General features: G+C 44.4%; 1 protein-coding gene across 4 annotated transcripts in view; it reads left to right on the forward strand.

Annotated features, from left to right (window-relative positions):
* Nucleotides 1-24,941, forward strand: part of LOC142589582 (uncharacterized) — a 57,914-nt gene that overhangs the window by 26,995 nt on the left and 5,978 nt on the right. For 2 of the 4 annotated variants that reach the window (XM_075701058.1, XM_075701057.1), the window contains exons 5-7: nt 9,993-10,199; nt 10,369-10,670; nt 17,587-21,866. In XM_075701058.1, the coding sequence (XP_075557173.1) occupies nt 9,993-10,199; nt 10,369-10,670; nt 17,587-17,694 (617 nt within the window). In that variant the 3' untranslated portion in view covers nt 17,695-21,866. Of the gene's footprint in view, nt 1-9,992; nt 10,200-10,368; nt 10,671-11,013; nt 11,694-17,586; nt 21,867-24,941 lie in introns of those variants that run through there. The other 2 variants (XM_075701060.1, XM_075701059.1) reach the window with 2 other exon arrangements.

The raw sequence follows: 24,941 nt of genomic DNA on the forward strand, positions 1-24,941 counted from the left end.
AAAAAAAAACTGGCATAGCTGAAGCGTGGGAAACCTAATCACCCTCAAATAGTCTCCTTGGGACTCCACACACTTCTCCCAGCGGTGCTGCCATTGTTGGAAGCATTGCGAGAAGGCCTCTTTCGGAATGGAGTTTAGCTCAGCTGTCGTTGCAGCCATAATGTCCTCTTTTGTCTGAAATCGCGCTCCTTTCAATAGCCTCTTCTTGATTTTGGGAAAGGAAACAGTCAGAAGTCACAGGGGGCCATGAAGGTTCAAGGTGAGCTGATGCAAGCGTGCTTGTTTCGTATCCATCAGGTGTTCGCAAAAAAAAAATAAGGTCAGATACTTTTGTAACGGACCTCGTCAAAAAGGGCTATCCTAACTTTATGGCAGGTGGGTTATCGAAAGGCCAATCTGCGTGATAGACAAAAGGACCACGCATCACGTGACTCTATCACTGCTACGTCCGTAGCCGGTGCCGACAGTAAAGAGCAGGCACCGTCTGTGCCATTTCATTGTCAGGCGCACGGTGATTTGTAACCTGTCAAAAATTCTGAATTCTGGAGGGTCACGGCAAGCTTGCACAACGATCCTCCTCCCTGCCCCCTCCTCCTCCTTTTTTTCATTAATCAACCATCTGCACAAGTGCATGCAACCAGGACATGACACTTTCGCGCCCACCTTGTAAATTCAAAGCTAGTCATGTGAAGGGTTGCTTGAAACTACAAAAATAGACTGATGTGTATCTACAAACGATGTCAGGAACAAGACGCCATTGTACGATGTGTCACAAGGATAGCGGCCCTCAGCAACTTTGTTGTGATATCGTGCACTCACTTTCATTTGTGAGGCGGTTTGTCGGCTTTTCGAGTATCGCATGGCTGCTGTGAGTAGATCTGCGTCAATTCGGCACGAGTCCGTAACTTAATTTGCCGCCGCTCGATAAAGCAGTGTCAATTAGGCCTAACGGCCTAGGCAGTGTGGCCATTACAAAAATTCGCTGCTGACTGAAGTGGTAATGCGCCATACACCGCCGTGGAATGCGTGACGCAGATATGTTCGTACGGGTGGCTCATCAGTGATCTGCGTGCCTTTCGGTGGTTAATCGGCTCAATCTTCACACATGTTTTCACATTTTCCGAAATATGTGCTGCTTTGGTTGCCGTTCCCTCTGTCCGCATTGCGTTGTTGTTTCAGTCAACCTTCTTGACCTAAATGAACCTTATTCTACTGACAGAAATGAGTGCTCTGAAAATCTCATTGCGACGCATGTGACTACACTGAATTTTTTCGCAATGGCTCACCAGTCACACCATGGCTTCAGCTGGGGCAGCCATCCATGGAGTGCTCGGCACTTATTTTGCACCAATGACAACAAAGTGACATCGCACGTGACATTAGCGAGTCTCCACATCAATATACTGAATATTCGAAAAACTGTATAGTAGGTATTTAACTTGCATATCGAATTATTCTATGTTCGCTGTTTGATTCGATTTGGTGATACTAGAGTATATGCACCCCCTAGTTTACACCTTTGGGGCCTATCTTTCTTTATCCCACAACAATAATTGTCATTTAACTCTGCGTGCCTTTCCTTTGTTTAACATTGTGCACCATATACTTACAGATCACGAACAGCATGAAGTAGCTCTCTTGACCCCCGCAGGGGCGTCTGCGTAAGCAGGCATTTGGTGTGTTGCGACACCACGTACCTGAGCACACCAGGGTTGGACCCTCCCGCGTTTAACCGTGCGCGGCTTAGCCGTGTCAGGGGAAAGGGGGATCCTGGGGGTTGAGCCGATGCCGGGTGTTCGGACCTTTAAGGCCCCCCGGCGGAGGCAACACACCTCTTTGGCCTCTGCTTCACGTAAACGGCACCCCCGGACTGACCCACCCGGGGGAAATCGATAGTTGCCTTTTCCTGTCTCTCGCTCTCCCTCCAACCTTTGTCTTTCTCTCACCTTCCACCTTTCCTGTCTCCTCCTGGCTTCTCTTTACTTCCAATTTTTCCAGGCAGCAAGGGTTAACCTTGTGTGAATAACCAACCTAGGTTATTTCATATTCGGTTATAGTGATAACGTACAGCTGGCGTTTGCAGGACCTGTTTTTACAGTCCCTGTAGAGTCCCCTTGTAGGGCTCCACAGTGGGTGGCTGGCGTTATTGCCGAAAATTACATTATTCTATGGCTAGTTCCTTCCCTCCCCTCCCAGATCGCCCTCAGAAAAGAGGGCGCACCGAAGATTTATTTCAGTTTTTTGGACGACAAAGACCCAACTTCCCATGATTTCACGTCATTCATTCAGAAAAGTCTGATAAACAAGTACGCACAATCTCCCTATTTCTAGTTTCGAAGTCTTTAACTGAGGCTCTTGGTCCAGGTTACAAGGCATCAAGGATGGCAAGTGAAGATCTCCTTTTGGAGCTCCGTGATCTGAAACAATACGAAAAGTTACCCGATCTAGTGTCTTTTGGGGACTTTCAAGTGACAGTGACTCTGCACCGCACTATGAACACTACACGCGGCATTGTCTTAGATGATGACCCGCTTCAGCTGACAGAGGCAGAGCTCCTAGAGGGCTTCAATGAGCAAAATGTTGTTAATGTGAAAAGAATAAAGATGAGGCGCGATGGTAAAGAAATTGCGACCAAACACCTAATTCTCACCTTCACTTCAAGTGTCCTGCCCGAGTCAATCGAGGCCGGGTACATCAAGCTCCGTGTTAGGCTGTACGTCCCAAACCCACTCCGTTGTTTCAAATGCCAGCGCTTCGGCCACAGCTCGCAGAGCTGCCGAGGCCGCCAAACCTGTGCGAAATGCAGTGCCCACAAACACACCTCTGAAGCTTGTGAGAACTCTCTCCACTGCGTGAACTGTGATGGGGAACACGCCGCGTACTCGCAGACCTGTCCATCATGGAAAAAAGAAAAAGAAATAGTCACAATCAAAGTTAAGGAAAACATATCGTTCAAAGAAGCACGCAGGCGGGTAGCATACCTGCCAAAGAAAAGCTTTGCCGAAGTGGCGCGTCAGGGGGCAGCGTCACAATGGCCTCCGGCGGCTGTCCGACCCACAAGCAGTGAGTCGGCAGTTATGCCATCTGCCCCCACGGTGGTTGCAGCTAGTGCTGCACCGCCAACCAAGCAGAAGGGACCATCGACCCCGAAGGTGGGCGCAGCCGAGGCTGCCCCAACCACCCCGGCCCTTTCCAGCGCTGGCAACAGCCGGCACAGCCAAATCCCTGAGGGAGCCCCATCGTCCTCCAGGCTGGTGGGCGCAGGGGTCTTGCCCTCCAAGGCAGGACCCTCTCTGGGAACTTCTCGCTCGCAAGAGCACCTGTCCGACGCCTCACAAGAGGCAATGGACACTACAGCTATCCACAAGGCACACAAAGCGCCTAAGGGGCGGCGAGGTTCGCTCGAACGCTCCAAAAAGGGTCACATCCCCGTTACAGGGCCTGGAAAGAGCTCTGTAAACTACGGCATCACTTCCGTTTCCGTACACACAGCACCAATTTACTTTAAATATGGACACACAAATTACTCAATGGAACGTCAGAGGTCTTCTTAAAAACCTTGATGACGTAAAAGAACTCATCCACAAACACAATCCAAAAGTGCTGTGTTTACAGGAAACACATTTAAAATCAAAACACACAAACTTCCTCCGACAATACACCATTTTCGGCAAGGACCGTGATGAGGCTAACACCTCGTCTGGCGGTGTAGCAATCCTTGCAGGCAAGTCCGTAGCTTGTCGCCAGGTAGCCTTACAGACGCCCCTCCAGGCAGTGTCAATTAGAGGGATTATTTTCAATAAGGTGGTAACTGTCTGTTCCATTTATATACCTCCAAGCTATCGCCTCCAAAAAACTGATCTCTATAACCTGATAAATCAGCTCCCGGAACCCTACGTACTTGTGGGTGATTTTAACGCCCACAACACGTTGTGGGGAGACGCGCGATGCGACGCAAGGGGCCGCCTTCTTTGAAATTTTATTCTGAACTCTAGTACCTGCTTATTTAATAAGAAGGAACCAACATATTACAGCCTTCAACACAATTCATATTCATCCATAGACCTAGCAATAGGCTCTGCTTCCCTTCTGCCTCATCTTGAATAGAATGTGATAAAGAATCTTTTTGGAAGTGACCACTTCCCTATAACTTTAAAATCACTAACGCAGCATGACAACACTCCCTGGTTTCCCATTTGGAAATCAGCATCGGCTGACTGGGAGCATTTTAAAGAATCTACTCATTTACCACTCGGTTTTACAGTCGACTCCCGATAACTCGAAGCCGCTTAATTGGAATTTTCGGTTAATTAGAAGTGAAGTGCTAGTCCCGTCAGTTTTGCATGTAATCCTATAGAAGAAATCGCTCGATAATTCGAAGTCCTCATCCAGTAATATTGTTTAATTGGAAGTTAATTTTCAGCCGGGATCCTCGAGGTGACCGTCATTCTTTGGTAGAATGTGCAATTTTTCAAGTGTTGCACAGTTCCGTGCTCCGCATTGGTGTCATCGCCACCGCAGCCGCCCGCAACGCCATCCCTCTTGGAGCGGCGCAATTATTCATTGCTACGGCTGCCGTGGCCTCCGCGATCAACTCCGGCGGGAGGCGAAGCGGTTCCCGCCGGAGGCCACGCGCGGCTGCCGCGCGTGGCCGGAGCTGATCGCGGAGGCCACGCGGGTGCCATAGGTGCACGCAGCGCTGCATAGTGGCAGTGGCGAGATTGTGCGAGATTAGTCTTGCAGCGTGCGCACCGTATGTCGAGGCGTGTGTTAGTCGAGCGCCTTGGTGCGGGAAGCTCGTAGGCTAGGTTGTTCCGCGAGTGATTCGGAATTGACTGTACCTAGTCGCGCAGTTTATAGCCATGGCAAACCGTGGCTCTTATCGCACGCTCGACCTGGCAACGAAAGTCGAGGTTTTGAAGGAAGTTGAGAAGGGAGGTGCTGCCAAACAAGACATAGCGCGGAAGTACGAGATCAAGCCGAACACGCTCTCTAACTACATCAAGAACAAGCGCACAATAATGGATGCATTTGAGAACGACAAGTTCAAGACTTCTCGGAAGCGAATGTGCACCGGCGCTTACCCAGAGTTGGAGAAGGCTCTGCTGGTTTGGATTAGGGAGGCCAGGTGCAACCAACTTCCTCTCAGCGGAGATATCGTTGCCATGAAAGCCCGAACGCTTGCAGCAATGTTGGGGATCGATGACTTCGTTTCGTCAGATGGATGGCTGACGCGCTTTAAAGATCGCCATGACCTGGTTTTCAAGAGCGTGTGTGGTGAAAAGGCATCCGTACATGCGCCACGTGGAAGGACGGAAAGCTGCGTGAATATCTCGCCGAATACAGACTGGAAGACATCTTTAATGCAGATGAGACTGCACTCTTCTATCGGCTTCTACCAGAGAAGACCCTGACATTCAAGGACGACAACTGTGCTGGGGGCAAACGCAGCAAGGAGAGAGTGTCGGTGCTGATCGCGGCAAACATGATTGGCACGGGACGATGTCGGTTACTTGTGATTGGGAAAGCCGAGATGTTTTAAAGGCGTGAAGACGCTGCCTGTGGACTATGAGGCGAGCAAAAAAGCGTGGATGACGGCCGAAATCTTCAAGAGCTGGATAAGCAAATTGGACCGCAAGTTTGCTGCTTCGAACCGCAAGGTGTTGTTCCTTGTCGATCACTGCAGTGCTCACGTGAATGTGCCAGCCTTGAGTGCAATACGCCTTGCATTTTTGCCTGCAAACACAACGGCTGTTTTGCAGCCAATGGACCAAGGCATCATCAAGAATGTTACAGTCCTGTACAGGCGGCACCTCCTCGAGCGCATGATTTTGTGTATGGATAGCTCCACAAAGTACGAGGTGAGCCTGCTTAGTGCCATCCACATGTTGGCGCGAGCATGGGATCGTGTGAAGCAAGAAACAATCGCAAACTGCTTCAGGGCTTGCGGTTTTGTGGCAGCTTCTTCGGAGGACGCCTCTGAAATTTCTGCGGAGGAAGCGTCAACAAGCGAGCTTGACGGCACTGATTTTGGTGATGCTCTCGGGGACGTCAATTTTGAAGATTATGTCGCCGTAGACAAGGCTGACGGATAGCGAAATTGTTAAGATTATTCGGCCCCAGGAAGCGACCCAGGAAAGCGACGATGACGTTGAAGGCGAGCCGCAACCTAAGGCTGCCGATGTAGCTGCGGGCGTTGCTCTTGCGGAGCGCTTCTTTGCCGCTGAAGGTAACGCGGAAGAAGCGTTCCACCACATCTACAGCCTGCAGAACTTGCTTTCAGCAGCGCAATTCGGCAAGAAGAAGCAAAGCAAGATGACCGACTATTTTTCTTAGAGAAAATACTCGATTTCGCCACAAATAAAGTGCTGTTTTTTGTGTTTTGTGCTTAATTGGAAGTACGTTTAATTCGAAGTTTTTTGCGGTCCCCGTGAACTTCGTATTAACGGGAGTCGACTGTATAAACAATTTTAGTATAGATGATGCTGTCGCATATTTTACCGCTTTTATTATTGATGCTGCAGAAAAGCTTATTCCGCAAACAAATGGTGGTTCACCTAAAAGACGTGTTCTCTGGTGGAATGATGAATGTAGAAATGCCCGAAAGAGGCAGAATAAGGCATGGGGAATATTGCGTAGGTCGCCGAATGCAGAAAATCTTATCGAATTTAAACACATGAAGTCACAGGGAAGGGGCATACAGCGTCAGGCGAAGAGAGAAAGCTGGGTGAGATTCCTCTCGGGTATCAGTTCTTACACACAGGAGGCGAAAGTTTGGAATGGCGTAAGGAAGCTAAAAGGGCAGCAAATAAATCCGTTGCCTTTGGTGAACGATGAAGTAAATACTTTAGAAGAGCAGGCAGACACCCTAGGGGAGCACTTTGAGCGTGTGTCGAGCTCAATCCATTATACCCAATCCTTCCTTAAACATAGAGAAATAGAGGAACTTAAGCCAATCATAAGAAAATGCAGTCAGAATGAACCGTATAACAGACCTTTTAGTATTGCCGAGTTGAGAGCTGCCTTGACCTGACAGAGTCATGTATGACATGATCAGAAACCTACATACTGACACACAAGTTACACTACTCACACTTTTTAACACAATTTGGGCTGCGGGATACCTCCCATCCACATGGAAGGAAGCGATCATAGTTCCCGTTCTGAAGCTGGGAAAAGACCCTTCCTTGGCGGCAAGTTACCGTCCGATAGCTCTAACAAATTGTCTGTGTAAGCTTTTTGAAAAAATGATAAATCGCAGACTTATACATTTCCTTGAGCTCAACAATATGCTCGATCCTTATCAGTGTGGCTTCCGAGAAGGACGGTAGACAACCGATCATCTCGTGCGCATAGAAGGAAATATCCACGATGCATTTATACATAAACAGTTTTTCCTATTGATATTCCTTGACATGGAGACATGGAGAAAGCATATGACACGGCATGGCGTTACGGGATCTTGCGAGATCTGTCGGAAATGGGCATCCGTGGAAATATGCTGAACACAATTGAAAGCTATTTGTCAAATCGTACCTTCCGAGTAAAAGTCGGTAATGCACTGTCACGTCCTTTTACGCAGGAAACTGGTGTACCCCAGGGAGGCGTGCTCAGCTGCACTCTCTTTATCGTTAAGATGAATACACTTCGTTCTTCACTGCCCCCAGCCATTTTTTATTCCGTCTACGTAGACGATATACAGATAGGTTTCAAAGCAGAGTATATCACTCTGCTGCACCGAGTGCGCTAAAAATGTTAGACCCCGTTCATCATCTGGGTATCCGTCTGGCCACTGACGCATTTAGAACAAGCCCGGTGGAAAGTCTATATGCAGAGTCAGACGAGTGGTCACCACATTTTCAGAGAACGTACATCAGCTTTACCTATTTTCTCAATGTGCGCTCAAATAAAGAACATCCGTGTTTCAAAACTGTTAACGACTTAACGTGTCAAACACTTTTTCATAATAAACCCTCCATGAGACTTCCTTTCTCACTCGTGCAAGAGAACTTAGCACGGAAATGGATGTCCCTGTTCTCGAACATCGACTAATGCCTTCAACTAAGCTATTACCGCCCTGGGAGTGGCAGGTTATAGACTGTGACGTATCCTTTGTAGAGCTCACAAAACACGCAGCTGACATCAAAATCACTATGCATTTCCGTGAACTTCAATCGAAGTACAGCTGCTCCGAATTCTACACAGATGCGTCAAAATCACATGCTGGTGTATCTTATGCTGCTATTGGTCCCTCTCTTTCTGTATCTGACTTATTGAACCCGCAAACAAGTATCTTCACTGCAGAAGCTTATGCAGTACTGTCTGCAGTAAAACATATACAGAAATTAAAACTCTACAGAGCAATTGTAAACACAGATTCGCTAAGTCTCGTAAAAGCATTAATTTCATTACAAAAGCTTAAAAATCCTGTTTTCATTGAACTTTGCTCCCTCTTATGCAGTATTTATATATCACATATACATGTAGTAATATGCTGGGTACCTGGCCATAGAGGTATCGAAGGTAATGTACTGGCTGATAAAATGGCCACATCACTCACATCACTAAACACTTTATCTACAGCTGCTGTCCCTGTCACAGATCTGAAGCCTTTCTTGCGTAAGAAACTGCGACAACACTGGCAACGCATGTGGAACGCAGAAATAAACAATAAACTGCACTGCAATAAAGCCACAGCTAGGTTCTTGGCCCTCCCCAACAGAATCACGGCGAACAGATGTCCTATTCTGCCTCCTCGGAATAGGGCACACATTTGGTACACACAATCTTCTGCTTACTGGAAATGAACCGCCAACCTGTGGTCGATGTGGTGAGAGGCTGACTGTCCTCCACGTCCTCTTGGAGTGTCGCAAAGCCGAACCTGAAAGAAAGAAGCATCTTCCTCTTGCATATCGTTATTGCATACCTCTTCACCCAGCTATGTTTCTTAGTAAAGAACCATTTTTCAACACCAAAGCAGTCCTCAATTTTTTAAATGAGGTTGTCCTACATGTTATGAGCCCAATAAATTCGTAGCGCATCCTCTCTCCAGAGGATGCCGCTGTGATAGTTGTTTTATATAGCACATGCCTCCAGGCCCTTGTGTCTCAAGGGCTTTAACGAGGCCACGGTGCTCTAGTTAATTTTACAAACCTATGCATTTTTTTTATATCGTATCATTATGTTGCGATGCACCTTAATGCTCATAGTACACATCATTTGTCATCACCATAATTTTATTACACGTACATTTGACGCACTTTACAGCAACTATTTTTAGGCCCCTTTACAGCCAAGTCACATATTCTTCACAGAACTCATCATTCCACCGCGAAATCACTAACACTGTCTTGGTGCTCTTTGGCCATATCTGGCCCTTGCGCCACTAAACCACACACATTCATAGCTCTCTTGACAAGAAAGTAGCAAGCACAGTTTTTATGAAAGTAAATGCCAGCAAGACCAATGATAGACAAAATACATAGAGAAGAATGACACACACATTGATCTGTGTATTTCGTCCTAGTGCTAGTCTTCCAGAAATTGAACTAAGTTACACCAACCGACCCATGTTTATACCCAACTGATGATTAATGTTGTAGGACAAAAAGACACCTCAAAAAGTGTAAGCTGTTTTAGGGTTTATGGCTTTGGACTTGCCTTAAGTCATAGTATGATATTGGGCTGGTTGCTGTTTCATGGCTTCTGAAGTGCAAGACAGTGCAGCAAGACAAGCAGGATTTGGGAATGTGCTAGTTGGTATTTCATTGCAAACTTGACTACAGTGCATACATAGACAAAAGGACCAAAATAATGACAACGACAAGCACTGTCTCAAGACAAGGACAGATATAAAGGAAAGCAACACAAGTGCTTGTGCTGTATCTCTTTCTATCTGTTCTTGTCTTGCTCCACTGTCTTGCAATTAAGTTATCTCTAGTTGTTATGGCCCGACACATTGGCACAAATGAGTGTTCCTGTTTGGCTCACAGATGCTGGATACAGCGGCCCTCGTCTGGATACGGCTGAGGCACAGCTCAAGGCAGCTCAGGTGCCTGTTAAGAAAAGCGCCTTCGATCCGAGTGTATACACTCACCCCCACGACCTGACATGGTGGGCCGCCTCTCTTGCTCAAGTGCAACCCCGCGAGCCAGTAAGCGATTCAGACGACGATGATGGATATTCACTTCAGCGACCATGTAAGAGATTTATGTATACTTCTGTTCAAAGAATTACTTACATCTAAATTGTGACTGTCATTTCTTTCCTACTCTTAATGACAGGATTGTTGCTGCTAGTCAAAAAGTTCTAAAATATCTGCGCACATATAGGTTTCCTTTCACTTTCTTTTTTCTTTTCTTTTGCCAGTGACTTTTGAACAAGATTCCATTTGCGAGACTCTCTCGACAACGACACTGGAGTCCTCCTCCGTGGAGCTAGAGCATGAACCGACTCCGGAGGGTCGCACAGCAGAAGCCCTACCTGGCCTAGAGCCAACGGAGACTTCTACAGAAACTTTGACAGGGAGTTCGCTGGAGACTCCTGCAGATAGTCTGACAGAGACTCCACTGGGAGCCACTTCACAGTGCTTGGAGCCCCTCCCTCCTCAGCAAGTGGACTTCACCATTGACAGCGCAGCTGCTGACCACAAAGCTTTGGAGAAGAGCGATGTAAGTGCATCACCCTGTTTGCTAGCAGGGCCTTTTACAGGCACTACCTAAAAAAACCATAACTTTGTTGCTTTGCTGCTTTTGTGCACTTCCATTTATTCTCAAGCTGTGGTGGATGAGTCACTGTGGTGTCTTGCATTTGTGCATGAGATTGCAAGTTCAATTGCTTGCCATGGTGGCCACATTCCAGTGGGATGTGGGATGCAAAAATGCTTGTGTACCATGCATTTAGTGCATATTAACCCCTTCCCATGCCACACTATTATCCCGCATTTTCACGAAAAATGGCCAAACTATATATTTAAATGGCCCACTTACCAACATGTTTTACTTCTTCCTCCAGAATTAACTCGCTCCTGCTTGCACCGCCCCACAAATTGTCTGCTGCCATCTACCAGAAGCACAACAAAGCACGGAAACTAAACCAGCTTGTCCAATGCATTGCTGGAAACCAAAAAGTACCGTTAACGAGCTGATCTTGTCGTTGGTCGTTTTACCAAAAACAAGCGGATGAAACCAGCTTGTCCATGGCCTGGAAGGGGTTTAAGGACCCCAGGTGTTCCAAATTAATCGGGAGTCACTCTGCACTACAGTGCCTTTCGCAGATTTGAGACTTGGTTTGGGATGTTAAATCCCATAATTTAATTCAATTTGCCATTTGTTTTATATTAAAATCAGTTTGCATAATTTAAGCACCAAAAATAATGATCTTGAGGGGTGTGGGACAAAAAGCTACAGAACTCTCAATAGTAGGTTGTTAGAATCTGTGGTGCAGAAAAAGCACCTTATTAGGTATAGCAAGGATGTTAGCAAACACATTGTCCTTCACTGTGCTGTTGTGGCCAGAAGGTACTTAAAAGTACAGGAGTCCTACAATGTTCACTTGAGCTCTGTTGCTCCTGCCGGTAGCATGCACTGTGATGCCAACGCTGTCTTTTGTCTTCTATCCTAGAATGCTTTACAATTGGGTTGCTTCTGCTTGTGCTACTCTCTGCATATTTGGATTGCATCATGCAGTCTCTCTCTCTCTCTCTCTCTCTCTCTCTCTCTCTCTCTCTCTCTCTCTCTCTCTCTCTCTCTCTCTCTCTCTCTCTCTCTCTCTCTCTCTCTCTCTCTCTCTCTCTCTCTCTCTCTCTCTCTCTCATGGTTAGCGGTTAGCACACAGATGCAATCTAATTGTTTAATTTGGCTTTGCGACAGACTCCACAGAAAAGATGCTTACTTGGTCACGGAAATGAACAAAGTTCTGATATTCAGTTAATTGCAGCAAAATCTCGTTAACTCAGATTTCATTGGATAAGAAGCTTTTGAGTTATCTGATTATCAAATTAAGGAATGGACGAAGAAAACCTACAACCACCATGCCTACAGTGGGAAAAGGTTGCTTTAGTTTTTATTATTTCATATGATCTTCGTGGATACTGCAATTTTCATTATGATATGCACTGGCTTGCACGCAGCCTTTGCACTGCGGTAGTGGTGTCAGTGCAACATGCCTTTAATACATGTTTCTCACAATACTGCGTGCATATTCCAAATTATTTCACCTCCAATGAGCTGGCTGGAAGTGTTGCCAGAACTGCTTATCCATCATGATGTAGAAGACAACTTTGATGCTGGCACGTGGGTTGCAGTAGAAGTGTACTTCATCATTCATGGCTTCCAAGGTGCTTGTTATATCGCATATCTTGCACTAAGTTCAAATAATAACAGTTCTTCTTACAATTTCTGTTGTAACCATGGAGAATGCATTGTGTTGAAAATGGCAACCGTGAAGTCTTGCATGCAGCATGCATAGTTGTGGCGGCATCATGCACATCAAAAGACGCAAGGAAGCACAAAGCATTGCAAAATAGTTCCCCATGATTGTTTCTGCTATGAATTTGTTAATTTTGAATTGGACATTGGGGTCATGCATACTGCTGCTTTGTTTTGGTTGCAGGTTAGAACATTTTTATTGTACATTTGCAGTGTTCTGTGCTTGCTGTGCTCTGGGACTTGTCTGAATCAACTGGTGTCCAGCAATACACTTCTGAATAAACAAGCGATTGATACCATTGAATAATGCATACATTGACAAGGCCTGATGGCAACTCAAAATTATGCTATTTTCTCAATCAGTGAGGGTCATATTAACGAACTTGTACTGATTAATGCCATTTAATAATACATACATTGATAGGGCCCATGGCAACTCAAAATTACCCGATTTTCCAAATATGTGAGGGTCAAATTAGCAAGCTTTTACTGTAAGATGCATATCTATGACCATCAGGGAGTGGCATGCGAGGTGGAACAGTGCAGTTTGCTGTGACCGTGTTCAGCAAGCATTCTTTTTGTGGGGCAGTTGTGAACAAAATGAGGCAGTCATGCAGTCAGGTCAGTCTGAAGTTGTTAGACTGGCTGCAAGAAATATGCATGGCGCTTGGCGAATAACTGATCATGACAGATCTGTTCTTCTTTTCTTTAACCCATTCTTTGTACCATTGCCACAAATCTCTCAGTTTCACACAGGCGTTCATTCTGTGAAGAATTGAAATGCATGATACTTGCTCAGAATATAGCTTGTAGCTTCAGTTCATGGCTGTAACACTCGTCTGTGACATCATCTGTATGTGGGATGTGTTGTACAAAATATTAGATGCTGCAATTCAAATACCTGGTCACCTTTGGAGCTGGCTGGTTTCTGGCCGCATGCATGGTGCAAATGTTCGAAACATTGGGTTTGGAGTGCTACCTAAAAACCTTGTTATGCAAAGTTTTTGCTGCACTAGCGATCACATGGTTAGCTTCCTTGCACTAGAACATGCTGTTACAAGGGCATATCAGCCATCTTCAAAGGAAGGATTTGGTGTATGACAAGTTTTAATGGCTAGAAGAATGTGTGCCCAACACAAATATTGGCAACTAGGCAAATACAGGCAAATATAGGGAAGGTAGCCCAGCACAAAAATTGTGAACATTGTTGCCATGTCGACTTGGTCTTTAGGCATGTAGGAAAACTGTCTTGGGGACGTTACAGCATGTTGTTCCTGGTAAAGACCACATAATGTGAAGGCAAGAACGCAAACAGTGTGAAAAGCTGATGAGTGTTCCTGACAAGTGTTCATGATGAGTCATTATGCAAAATAGAAGTGAGGCGTGCAGACAGGACACAAGAGTAGAGCTTCATGATGAGTTTTCCTGTTCCTGGTGTTGGCTCAACACATTGTTGCATATCTGCAATATACCTTCAATGCAGCCTCTCTACTACATTTGATGCAGTACATCAGGCTAAAATTATCTTAGCATCGGTGTTGCTTGATATAGCTCTACAATAGTGTAAAAGAGCATTTATTCCCCCTCCTGGTTCTCTTATTTGGTATGTCGCATACTGAGATTTACCAAGCTGCTCCAAAACGCAGTTCCTCTGCTCCAATACAGAAATTACTGTTCCAAGGCTATATTGAAGGGACGATTTTGCTGCTCCAGAACAACACAGGCTGCCTTCACACCTGACACCTCCACTCCACTGCACTGTTCTAGACTTCACTTCTTCACTACTACTAGTTTGCTATCTGCTACTAGAACAATTATTTTCCCTCCAGGAAAGCTTCTCCCGGAGCTGCGCTTAAACAAGTAGATCAAAAGCAACAGTGGTGTGTTTGTGACATCAGGCTATGCAGTTTGCCTATACAAATGACTTTACAAGGCACCTTTAGAAAAACACTCAGCGGTCCAAAGCTTGTTTTGGGGGTTTCGGTGTGCAGTCGGGGTGCACATCAAGCCAGCCGGGAGGTAGGTGTAAGCAGGCAGACATTGGCACGCACTTTGGTAAAACATACTCGAAGAAGACAACGGATGGGCAGAGAAGAGCAATGGGGCTGTTATTGTCGTCCTTTTTATGCTATTCATCACCAATCAGCAGATGGCACAGTGATGTCATGCACACAGCACGGGGCTAGTTTCACAAACTTTGCTAGAGATAGTGGAGACTTATTTTAACAGACAATAATTTCAGGGAGTCCCACTAGAGTGCCAATTTTTCATGATGTATTAACACAAAAGCATTATATGCCCCATGAGGCATAAAAACCAATGTGCTCCACAACAAGTGGCAGGAAAAATCATGATCAGCGTGGATTAAGGTTGATTAAAGTGGAGTAAAGTGGTTTAACCCTTCGAGGGTTGATTTTTCTCGCCATATGCGATTGCCCAAGGTCGATTTTTTTTATTGCAGATTCCACCTCTTCTTAGGGACTTATTTAAAAAAAACTTTACCATAATTTTTCTAGGGTTACTGTAAAGTGAGAAAAAAATATTTTGTATTGGTATATATGTACTCTTCATTCATGAATAACAACAATAAAAAAGGAAATAAACTTATAAGAATGAAAAATTTGATGCATTGTTATACACATAGTTCAAGGCCTTGAAATATTGTATGTGTTCAAGGCCTTGAACTATATTTCACAAGACTCAGATGTTCCTGCTCTTACACTAATATGTACATCCATAGCATAATCAAACTGCGTATGTGCGCACACTCAAGAAAACTGGTTGTGTGTCCCCATCAAAAAAGCAAAATGTGTGACAAACTTCCGCTGATCGTCGTCTTATTGCCAACCAGAGGCAATTAGTTTTTGCGTGTGTCAAAAAAAAGAAGCAACAGAAACGCATGCACGGCGGCATCCTTCCTATGCGCACCCCTGTGAGCACTAAATGAGCGAGAAACAAGCTGTCACCCTTTGAGAAATTAGTAACGAGATAGCCATCACTTTTGCAAGTGCAAGAAGCCAAAACCGCGCGCGGTACAAAACCTAAACCGCCACCCGCCCGCATGCGCGCCAATGTGCGAGCGCTATCATATAGACGCGCGGGAGCAAACTAGCTCTAAAACAAACCATGCAACAAAAACTGAGAGAGGGAGGCGCGCAAAAAAAAAAAATTCCCTGTATTCCCACATAGTGGCTGCACATGACAAAAAAGAAAAAGTTAGGAAATTGGCCCTCGTTTTAAATGTACAGACGGCGCCATAAATATATGGCATCGACCATTTTTGGACTTGTTCGCGGCGCCGTATATTTACGTCATTGACCCTCAAAGGGTTAAGGTAGATTAAGGTGGATTAATGTTGATTAAGATAGAATAAGGTGATTAAGGTAGAATAAAGTGTATTAAGGTAGATTAATGTTAAATTAGGCAGAATAAGGTAAATTAGGGTGGACTAAGGTGGATTAAAATAGATTAAGGTGGAATAAGATATATTGATGTGGAATAAAGTAGACTAAGGTTGGCACAAATTAGAGCAAGGTGGATTAAGGTAGAGTTCTAACTTGCTTTTTCACATTAAAATCACATAAGGATACTTAAAGGGACCCTGAAACCATTTTGACGATTTTCTACAAACGTACTGAGTCGTTAGAGTAGGTCCTTCTGATCATTAATTGACGCATCTAAGTGCTCCGCGTAAAGCGTGTAATTTATTATAAGGTTTTAAATATGCACATCGCTGCTGATCGCAGCACACTGCGCGGCGGAATTTTAAGCCGCCCCTACCCATATGACGCAAATCACCCATAGGACGTCAGTGGGGTGAGCTATCCGATTGGTTCACCAGGGCACGTGATCGATAATTTTTCCAGCTTTATTGTAAACAAATGATGTTCGTAATAGTTGGAATGTTAGTTAATTTGTTTTTATAAAAAGAAAGTAACATAAAAGGAATGCACAAGAACAATTTTTCAGTACACTTAAGCACTTCAGGCACACAGCAAGCGTCGACACAAAGGGGACAGGGCCTGGCCGTGCCCCTTGCATGTTGTTTCGTGGAATGAACAGAAATGTGAATGGTCTGCACGGTGCAGTTACCTGGTGGCATAGAGCTCAACCAGACACAGTAGCAGTAACAGAATGTATTCTTCTTTGCTGCTGGTATAAATTTTTCGCAGGCGTGTAATCATTAACACATTGTTTTTGTAAATGTTTAAAAGCTTTTACACTTGGCTAGAGTAATATTAGTTCTTTCTTTGGCTGGTTAAGCTCTGCGCCAACGGGTGGCCAAACCGTGGAGACCGATCAGGCAGCTCACCTATGCCTACGCTAAAGTTCCTTCATCAGTTTGAGTTTATGCTTCCACTGTTCCGTCGAAACGTTCCGCTAGTATGTGGTTTCCGGAATACCAAACACGTTCGGCGCTGCGACAGAATGCTCGCAACGCACGCTGCTTCGATAGCTCTCGCTTGGGGTCGACGGCCAATCGGCTAGCGGAGAGGTTTCGTGCGGGTGGGGGTGGGCTCCAAAACAACCGGAAGGGGATGATGTGATGTCGCATCGTGATGCAGAACCAGTGAAGGCGTAGATAAGGCGTCGATGGCTCGGTGAACTAGTTGAGGAGGAAAAGCATGGCTAGGGAGGAGGGTAACTTGTAATCGCTTGTAGCTCCATTAATACGTAATGCTTCACTTAAATTGTGGTGCGAATGTTCTTCTTAAGCTGTACCCTATGCATCTACAAAATTTGTCCGAACCGTTTCAGGGGCTCTTTAAGTGACTGTCAATGTCTTTTACTGTAATTATTGCTCGAATGAAGCACATTGCTGTAGTGGTCTTCTCTGGGCATGTGACTTTGTCGGTGCTGTTATGCTTGCTTGTTTGCCACAGGAGTCCTAGAACGCTCACTCTTGTGGCTAGCTTGTGCTGTCTGTTTATGGCATACACTGTCACGCTGTCTCCTCTCCAAGGCTCCTCTGATTGCATTGCACCTGCTTTTGGCTGCTGTCTGCACCTGTGGCTTGCATCGTTCATCCTCGGCATCATACGGATGCTTCGTCTCCTCTTGTATTGGCACTGTTCAGAGACTGTTGTGGATGTCCACTTCACTGCGTAAAATCTTACAAGGACATTCCTTGCCCTTACCCCTACCCAATTTTTTGCAGATGGTGAACAGACTGTCATGTTGTGCTCCACACCGGAGGACCCCAAATTTGAATGATGTCTTGAAGTGTCTTTGTGGAAAGATACAATATCACGCTGCAGTCACCTGACATTATGGTCTACTCAACTGCTGCCTAATTATTTAACATTTTCTACTGTTACTTAAACACCCTGCTTTTTCTTACTCCATGTTCTCTACAATGTTGTTCTCGCTATTTTCCTTGTTGGACATAGTTTCTTCAGTAATGACAGTTGTGATCTACTGTGTCAACTTTCTAGATCATGTTTTTATGGTTGCTTCTTAACACGCACACACCTGCCTCGGCTGTCTGTGAGAAATTTTATGGAGCCACAGTGCATGAAACACTGGCTTCACACATTGCAGTACATGAAACAAGTAGCGAGTGTTCCCTCATGACCATGACATCATTTGCACCTTGGTGAGCAGAACGTGGTGTGGTTTCTAGTAAAAGCTGAAATGATGTCAAAGGCTGAAAGCTTTGCTTGTGCGAGCACTGAGATAATCGATAAGCCTTATTGTAACGGACCTGATATGACTGTTTAATCTTGAGAAACCAGGCCGTCTGTGCTGTTTGTACAATTTTCACAGAGGTAAGTGGTTTCATTTCTTTGTATTAGTAACAAAAACACTCATGTTTTAGCTATCAGCATCAAAATGCATATCCTGCTCCAGTGCTCTTCCAAAATGAAACACTGTTAGTGCGCTGTTAGCGCTGTGTTGTCGTTTTATTCCTTCTCTCGTCCTTGTCTTGGGTGCGCTGTTACAACTGTTAGTACATTCTGAAGGATATTGCTCCTTGCCTTGTATTCATGGCTACCAATTCGAAGAACCAAAGTCTATTTTCTGGGCTGCGGAATGTCAAACTGGATAGCTACCTCTGTGATAGTCCTGGTCAGGTCAGTTCAGGTAAGGCATGGTGGAGCGGCATGTATATCGCCAAAATCAAAAGTGAAGTATGTGCAGGGAGACGCCGCTGGAGCAGAAGCTGGATTGGTATGCTGGAATACGAGTGCAGCGAGTGTGGAGCAGTGTATACACTAGGGCCACTCTTGTCGGCAGACTTTTATGTACTGTGCGTATCCTTGACCTTGTACCCTCTTGCTCAGTCATCCTCGCCATCGAAAAGGCTGAAGCTGTTCTGTGTTTTTCATTCTTTAGCGGCACTCATGTCAGTGCCATGGAAGAATTGGCCCTCTACATTGTACAAGAATCACGCTGTGGAAAATGCAAGTTCGTCTGTAAAGTCTTGTGAAGCTACAGTTTAGCAATACATTATAAAAACAGTGCAACAGTGGGCAGAGGATGGACAGAAAAAATGAACAAACACAGTGCCTGTGTTCATTCTTTCCTCCCGTCCTCTGTCCACTGTTGCACTATCTTTATAATAGATTATCAACTAGCCAGTCACACACATTGCAATTTAGTGCATGACTATGTTAAGTGACGCTCCACCCTCTACCCCTGTGCAGATTAACAATAAACCAATTAGAGCATAAGATCAGCCATAAACAAATAATGGCTTAGCCTTATTCATTATAACATTTGAAACAGTGCAAAGCACAGGGCACATTGAGGGGCAGCCAACAGACTTCCATATAGGTAATTCACAAGTCGATATCAAATGTGCATCAGGTTTTGCATTTATGTTGAACCTGGAACCTATTCAGATGACGGGAAGAATTTGGGAATGATTGCAGCATAAATAAAAGCTTGGTTGAAACATGTCACAAATAGCTGTCAATTTGCCAACGTCTTGAATGCTGCTTCTTACTATGTTTCTAACAGCAGAAAAGTTGTTTTATGCTCTGCTTGATTAGTAAGACTAAGAGAAAAAAGGAGACTAGATTTTTGCTAATCACAACCATATAACTCCGACAGGCAATGCAGCCAAAGAAACCATAGGGGTAATTAGCTGTGGTTTTATTTATTTATTTAAGATACTTTCAAGGCCCGAAGGCATTACAGAAAGGAGTGGGGGAACATAACAAAAGAATTGTGCAAGATACAAAGATGCATTCAACGTGGCGTTTCATGAATGGTGGTTTTGAAGGTGCCGGTATCCAGGATGGCTGCAACGGTGGCAGGAAGCTGGTTCCAATCTTTGCTTGTGCTAAGGATGAGTGCATTACTACAAAGTTTAGTACGTGAAGATGGCACACCAACTTTCATGCTGTGGTCAGAGCAAGATGATATGTATGACAGTTGAGTACGTGATAAGCTGTTCTTTTTCTTAATTTGGAAATCTGAAATATAATGAGGAAAAGGGAAAATGAAAGTGGATGAAAAGATAAGGCAACAAGTTGTCTTTCGGCCACTTTCATATATTTTTCTTTTTACATTTTTCTCATTTTATACATTTCAGTTTAAAGCATAGCTAATTACACCTATACGTTCTTCGGCTTCATTGCCCGTTGACTTTATATGGTTCTCCTTAATTAGTGGCATATATTATATAGTGTTTGTTATTCTGTGGCTTACATTCTTCCAGACAAACTTCATGTGCTAGAATTGCATTTGGGGCTGCACTTACTGGACACTTATGGTGTCTTGTTGGGCTGCATGGGAGGGGCTTCAAAAGTTGGATTGGCTTATGTGTCCCACTGGACAATCACAATCAAAATTTATTGTTTCCAACTTTGCACCCTCCCATACAACCATTCACTGTTATAAGACCATTACAAGCTCGTCAAACTGTTATGCAAAGCTGACATTATCTTATCGCTTCACTCTTTGTCATTGTACTTGGCCAAAATACTTATTAAACCATGCAGGAAACTTGTGTTTTGAATATTGCTTGGTTGATGCTGTGTGAAATATTATTTATGGCTTCATTATGGTGTCTGCACAGTGAAGCTTGTTTACTTCGTAACTGTTTTCACTATGTTTTGAAGCACATTTGGGAGACTAATTTGGGGAAATAACACCCTAGAATAACGCCTCCTGACCAAATGTAGAAACATTGGATAAATAATAATTAATAAAAGGACATTACAGTAAAAAAGCACGGGCAGCCAGTGCTACCATATTGCAGTGCATATTGTTGCCATTGCCACTCTTAGGTTTATTGTTCATCACCTGTGCGTTCATGTGGTGCAAAACATATCAGGTCATATCTTAGTTCTGTAATACTGTTTTTGTCAGGGAAGGCTGTGTCTATGACTTGAAGCTTGGATGTCACTTCATCTTGAAGAGCGATAAGGCCTCTGAATGATATCAGCATGGATGGATGGTGGCAATAACAGTGCTGCTTTTGTTTTGCGCTCTTTCGTACCTCACCACCTTGAAATTCGACTTTTTTTTTTGTCTCTGTGTATGCGTACCTTGTGCAGAGATTGCATATATGGAGTAATAGGGTAGGCTTTCTGGGGCTTTTCTCTTTTCGCTGTACCAAACTGCTTTCAGATTATTCGAGCAAAAAGCATTCTGCTGTGCCGTTCATGTAGTGCCATAAATAAATTGTTTTTGCCAAAGGCGGTGAGGTAACATGCCTACAGGGTTCATAAGCCTTGAATATTTTTGAATTTAGAAAAAGAGCCCCAAGGGCCCTCAAAACTCTTAAAAAGAAGTGTGCTCCTTGAATTCCTTGAAAACTGGGGTCGAGAGCAATTTTAAACATTGAAAGTAACAAACTCTGCATTAGGGCTATGTCATAGACACTGCATCTCTTCAATTAGGCATCCTGGAGTATCCGGAGCTGCCCTAGACGCTGTGCTTGCAACACTCATTGCCTGAAAGCAGTCTCAAGCAGTCCTGGGCAGTCAGAGAGGACAAATCAATGGGCCCCACTGCTGTCTATCAGGAAAAAGTCCTTGATATTTTATATTCGGAATGTTACTAAGCGATGCAATGTGGTGTATCCACAGCCACTAATGACAGGCTAGCTTTAATTACCATTGCCATTGTCAAGCTAGATAAAGCCAGATCAAGCAACCAAGCTGTACCACCCCCCTCCCCCACCCCCCTTCCTAGATTGTTCATATCACCACTGTTATGGCTCTATTTTTGCGCCCTTAGCTCTAGAAATGCATAACGAGAGGTAAGCTTGAGCCATGTGACTTTAACACAACGAGTATCTTCCGCTGAAGCAAAATACCACTAACCATCATGCTAGAAGGCAATTGACGTCATTACATTGAAAAGTCATCTTTGAAAACTTTGAAAAGTCATCTGAAGAGCTTTAAGCATGTACTGCTGAGGAAGCCTTTATCAAGCAGATGTACTAATCTTGTGACCTGTTCCCATAAAAATCTGACATGTGTTGATTCTGGATGTCTTCTGATCAATGGGCACTGTTTTTGTTACATAGTTGATATCTATTGGTGTCATTGCAATTATACATAAAAGTTTGACTTAATGAATCTCACCGCAGCCGTTCTGTAATTGTCTGTACCTTCGCTTCACTGGTAGTATTATCAGGCTTATATTTATCAGTAAGGGATGTTAGTGGTACATGTGCTGCCTCTTTGGAGGAACTGTAAAGAAAATTATCTAGCATTTGGGTACGCAGGAATGATGAGAGCCAATTTTATTGATCTGAAAGAGAGCTGGGATAATTGGAACTCCAGCCACTAAAGCTAAAAACAGGGTTGGGCTGGCTCTTGCCTACTGATAGTGGCAAATAAAAAAGAGTATCTTTAAATGCCACAAAGAGATAGTTGGGAAGGATGCAATTCAGCAGTGCCACTAGGAACAAGACACTATGGTCGAAACATTTTGTGAAAAAGCAAAATGATCAAGCTTGGCATTCTGCATAAAGTTTTGGGAAGGATGCAATTCAGCAGTGCCACTAGGAACAAAACACTATGGTCGAAACATTTTGTGAAAAAGCAAAAGAATCAAGCTTGGTATTCTGCATAAAGTTAGAGCAGCTTGCAGTTCTCCTAATAAAGAAATCGCTTTTTCAAACCCATAAGGGTTTTGCATTGCGCTTTTCACAAATTGCAGCAATCCTCTGCATCAAATATGATGTCTACATTTGTATTTTTATATGAAATTGATTTTTACTACTGGAGGAAGGTAGGCCTGAACCATTATTTTGACAATGTAACATGTCTGCTGTCTGGGAAACAACTATCTTTTCTCATTTAATAGGTCATTAGGTTGGTCGTTTTCTTTCACTCTCTCAATTTTAGACAAGATGTGTATTTTTACACATTGCTTTAATTTCTTGTTGGCAATTTGTACTATCAACTAGACATCCCATGATATAACTCTTTCACATATATATGTAATTCTGAATGGCACCAGCAAAGTTGCTGCCCATCAGGTTGCCCAGCTGCATGCCCTCCTCATTATTGTTGAGGCGATTCCTCGGTTTCATAACTGCTACATGGTCACTCCAAAAAAAGCTGGACTTGGCACCGAGTCGCAACTTCAGTCGACGGCCTAATTGATCAGACGAAGTAGCGCTATCATAAGAAGCCAACAAACACTGACACCAAGGACAACATAGGGGAAATTACTTGTGATTATTAGATGAAATGAAGAAACAATAAATTAACGGAAATTAAAGTGGATGAAAAAACAACTTACCGCAGGTGGGAACCGAACCCACAACCTTTGCATTTCGCGTGCGATGCTCTACCAATTTAGCAACCGCGGCGCTGTTTCCTCATCCACTTTCTTGGGTATTTATGTGTCCTAGTAGAACCCTGGGATTGTTAGCCAGCGCCACCACTTAGACCTTGGCGGCGGACGTGGAATGCCCTTTTTGCCACAGGTGTCATGAGAACGTGATCTTTTTGGGTGAAGGCAGCTGGTCAATAAACCCACATATGCTACCTGAAGGCATCAATGTAGCCGGATTCGAGACCCTCGTCATGTAATAAACGAGAAGAAAGGGGGTTAACCGAGGGGCCCGATTTTTATTAGTCATATCATAAGAAGCCAACAAACACTGACACCAAGGACAACATAGGGAAAATTACTTGTGATTATTAGATGAAATAAAGAAATGATAAATTGTGGTTACCGAACCCACAACCTTCGCATTTCGCGTGCGATGCTCTACCAATTGACCAACAGTTGACAATTGACCAACAGTTTACAATTGACCAACAGTTGACAATTGACCAACAGTGGTGGCAGCGAATGCTGCACAGTGAAGTGCTGGCGGACCAACTCAGGGCTGTCCAGAGGGCCCGTGTGATAGCAGAGGGGCTCGGCCTCTCTGTACCGACGTGGGAGCGGCCCGCATCAGTCCCAGACTGATCCCTCCGGACCTAAATAAAGTTCTTCATACCATACCATACCAACCGTCTACCACAACCTTCGTGAAATGCGAAGGTTGTGGGTTCGGTTCCCACCTGCGGCAAGTTGTTTTTTCATCCACTTTAATTTCCATTAATTTATCGTTACTTTATTTCATCTAATAATCACAAGTAATTTCCCCTATGTGGTCCTTGGTGTCAGTGTTTGTTGGCTTCTTATGATATGACTAATAAAAATCGGGCACCTCGTTTAACCCCCTTTCTTCTCGTTTATTACATAATGAAGTAGCGCTAGTTATGCTCAGCAGGTAAGGGTGGCAGGCAGCAAGTTGTTGAAAGAAGCTCGCCCTTAGTGTTTATACCCACAGATTACATCTGAGATTAGGCACAAGATGACGTGCATGGGCTGGACTGAACAGTTGCCCACTTGAAGCAGAGTTTGGATCAGCAGACTAACAGATGGCTGCTATTGCCAACACCTAACAAGTTGGTGTGTCTGAGGGAATCGCATAAGCTCGTGTGTGGGCATAAGCCTCCAAATTGAATTTGTGCAACACAGCCTAAAGTGACAGTGTCGCAGTCGCATGCACGATAATTGCACTTGGTGATGACACACCACACATGTTGCACTCTGCCTTGGGGGAACATGAAGCGCGCCTGCAGCTTCAAGACGAGGGTTGTGGCATTGTTATCCTGGAATTAAAATGAATTAATGTCCTAAGGTTCAAATTATAATGGAAAGAGAATAGAATTTCAGTTATTTAAAATGGAATGGAATGGCTTCTTTCCAGCAAATGTTCCTGTATTTCTCCCTTGGAGACGTCACATGCATGCAGATGTCTTCAAACATTTCTGCCTTGCCATATCAGGAAAACTCCATGTTGTCAAGATTCTCCTTAACGCTCAAGTTAAACAGGGGAAGAGATGTGTGCTGCTGTCATTGCACACGAGTTTCTCCTCCTAGGCAAGGAGCCTGGGATATTATAATCACTGGACTCTGAGCTTTAATAGTACAAGGATGATGATTCAGGATATAGGATGCACTTTTGTGAGGACTTGCATGCCCTCATGAAACACTCTATGATGCCTTCCTGAATGTCAAGGACTGTTTGCCACAAGAAAAGTT

This window comes from Dermacentor variabilis, chromosome 8 (genome assembly GCF_050947875.1).
Source record: "Dermacentor variabilis isolate Ectoservices chromosome 8, ASM5094787v1, whole genome shotgun sequence".
In the NCBI taxonomy this organism is placed as follows: Eukaryota; Metazoa; Arthropoda; class Arachnida; order Ixodida; family Ixodidae; genus Dermacentor; species Dermacentor variabilis.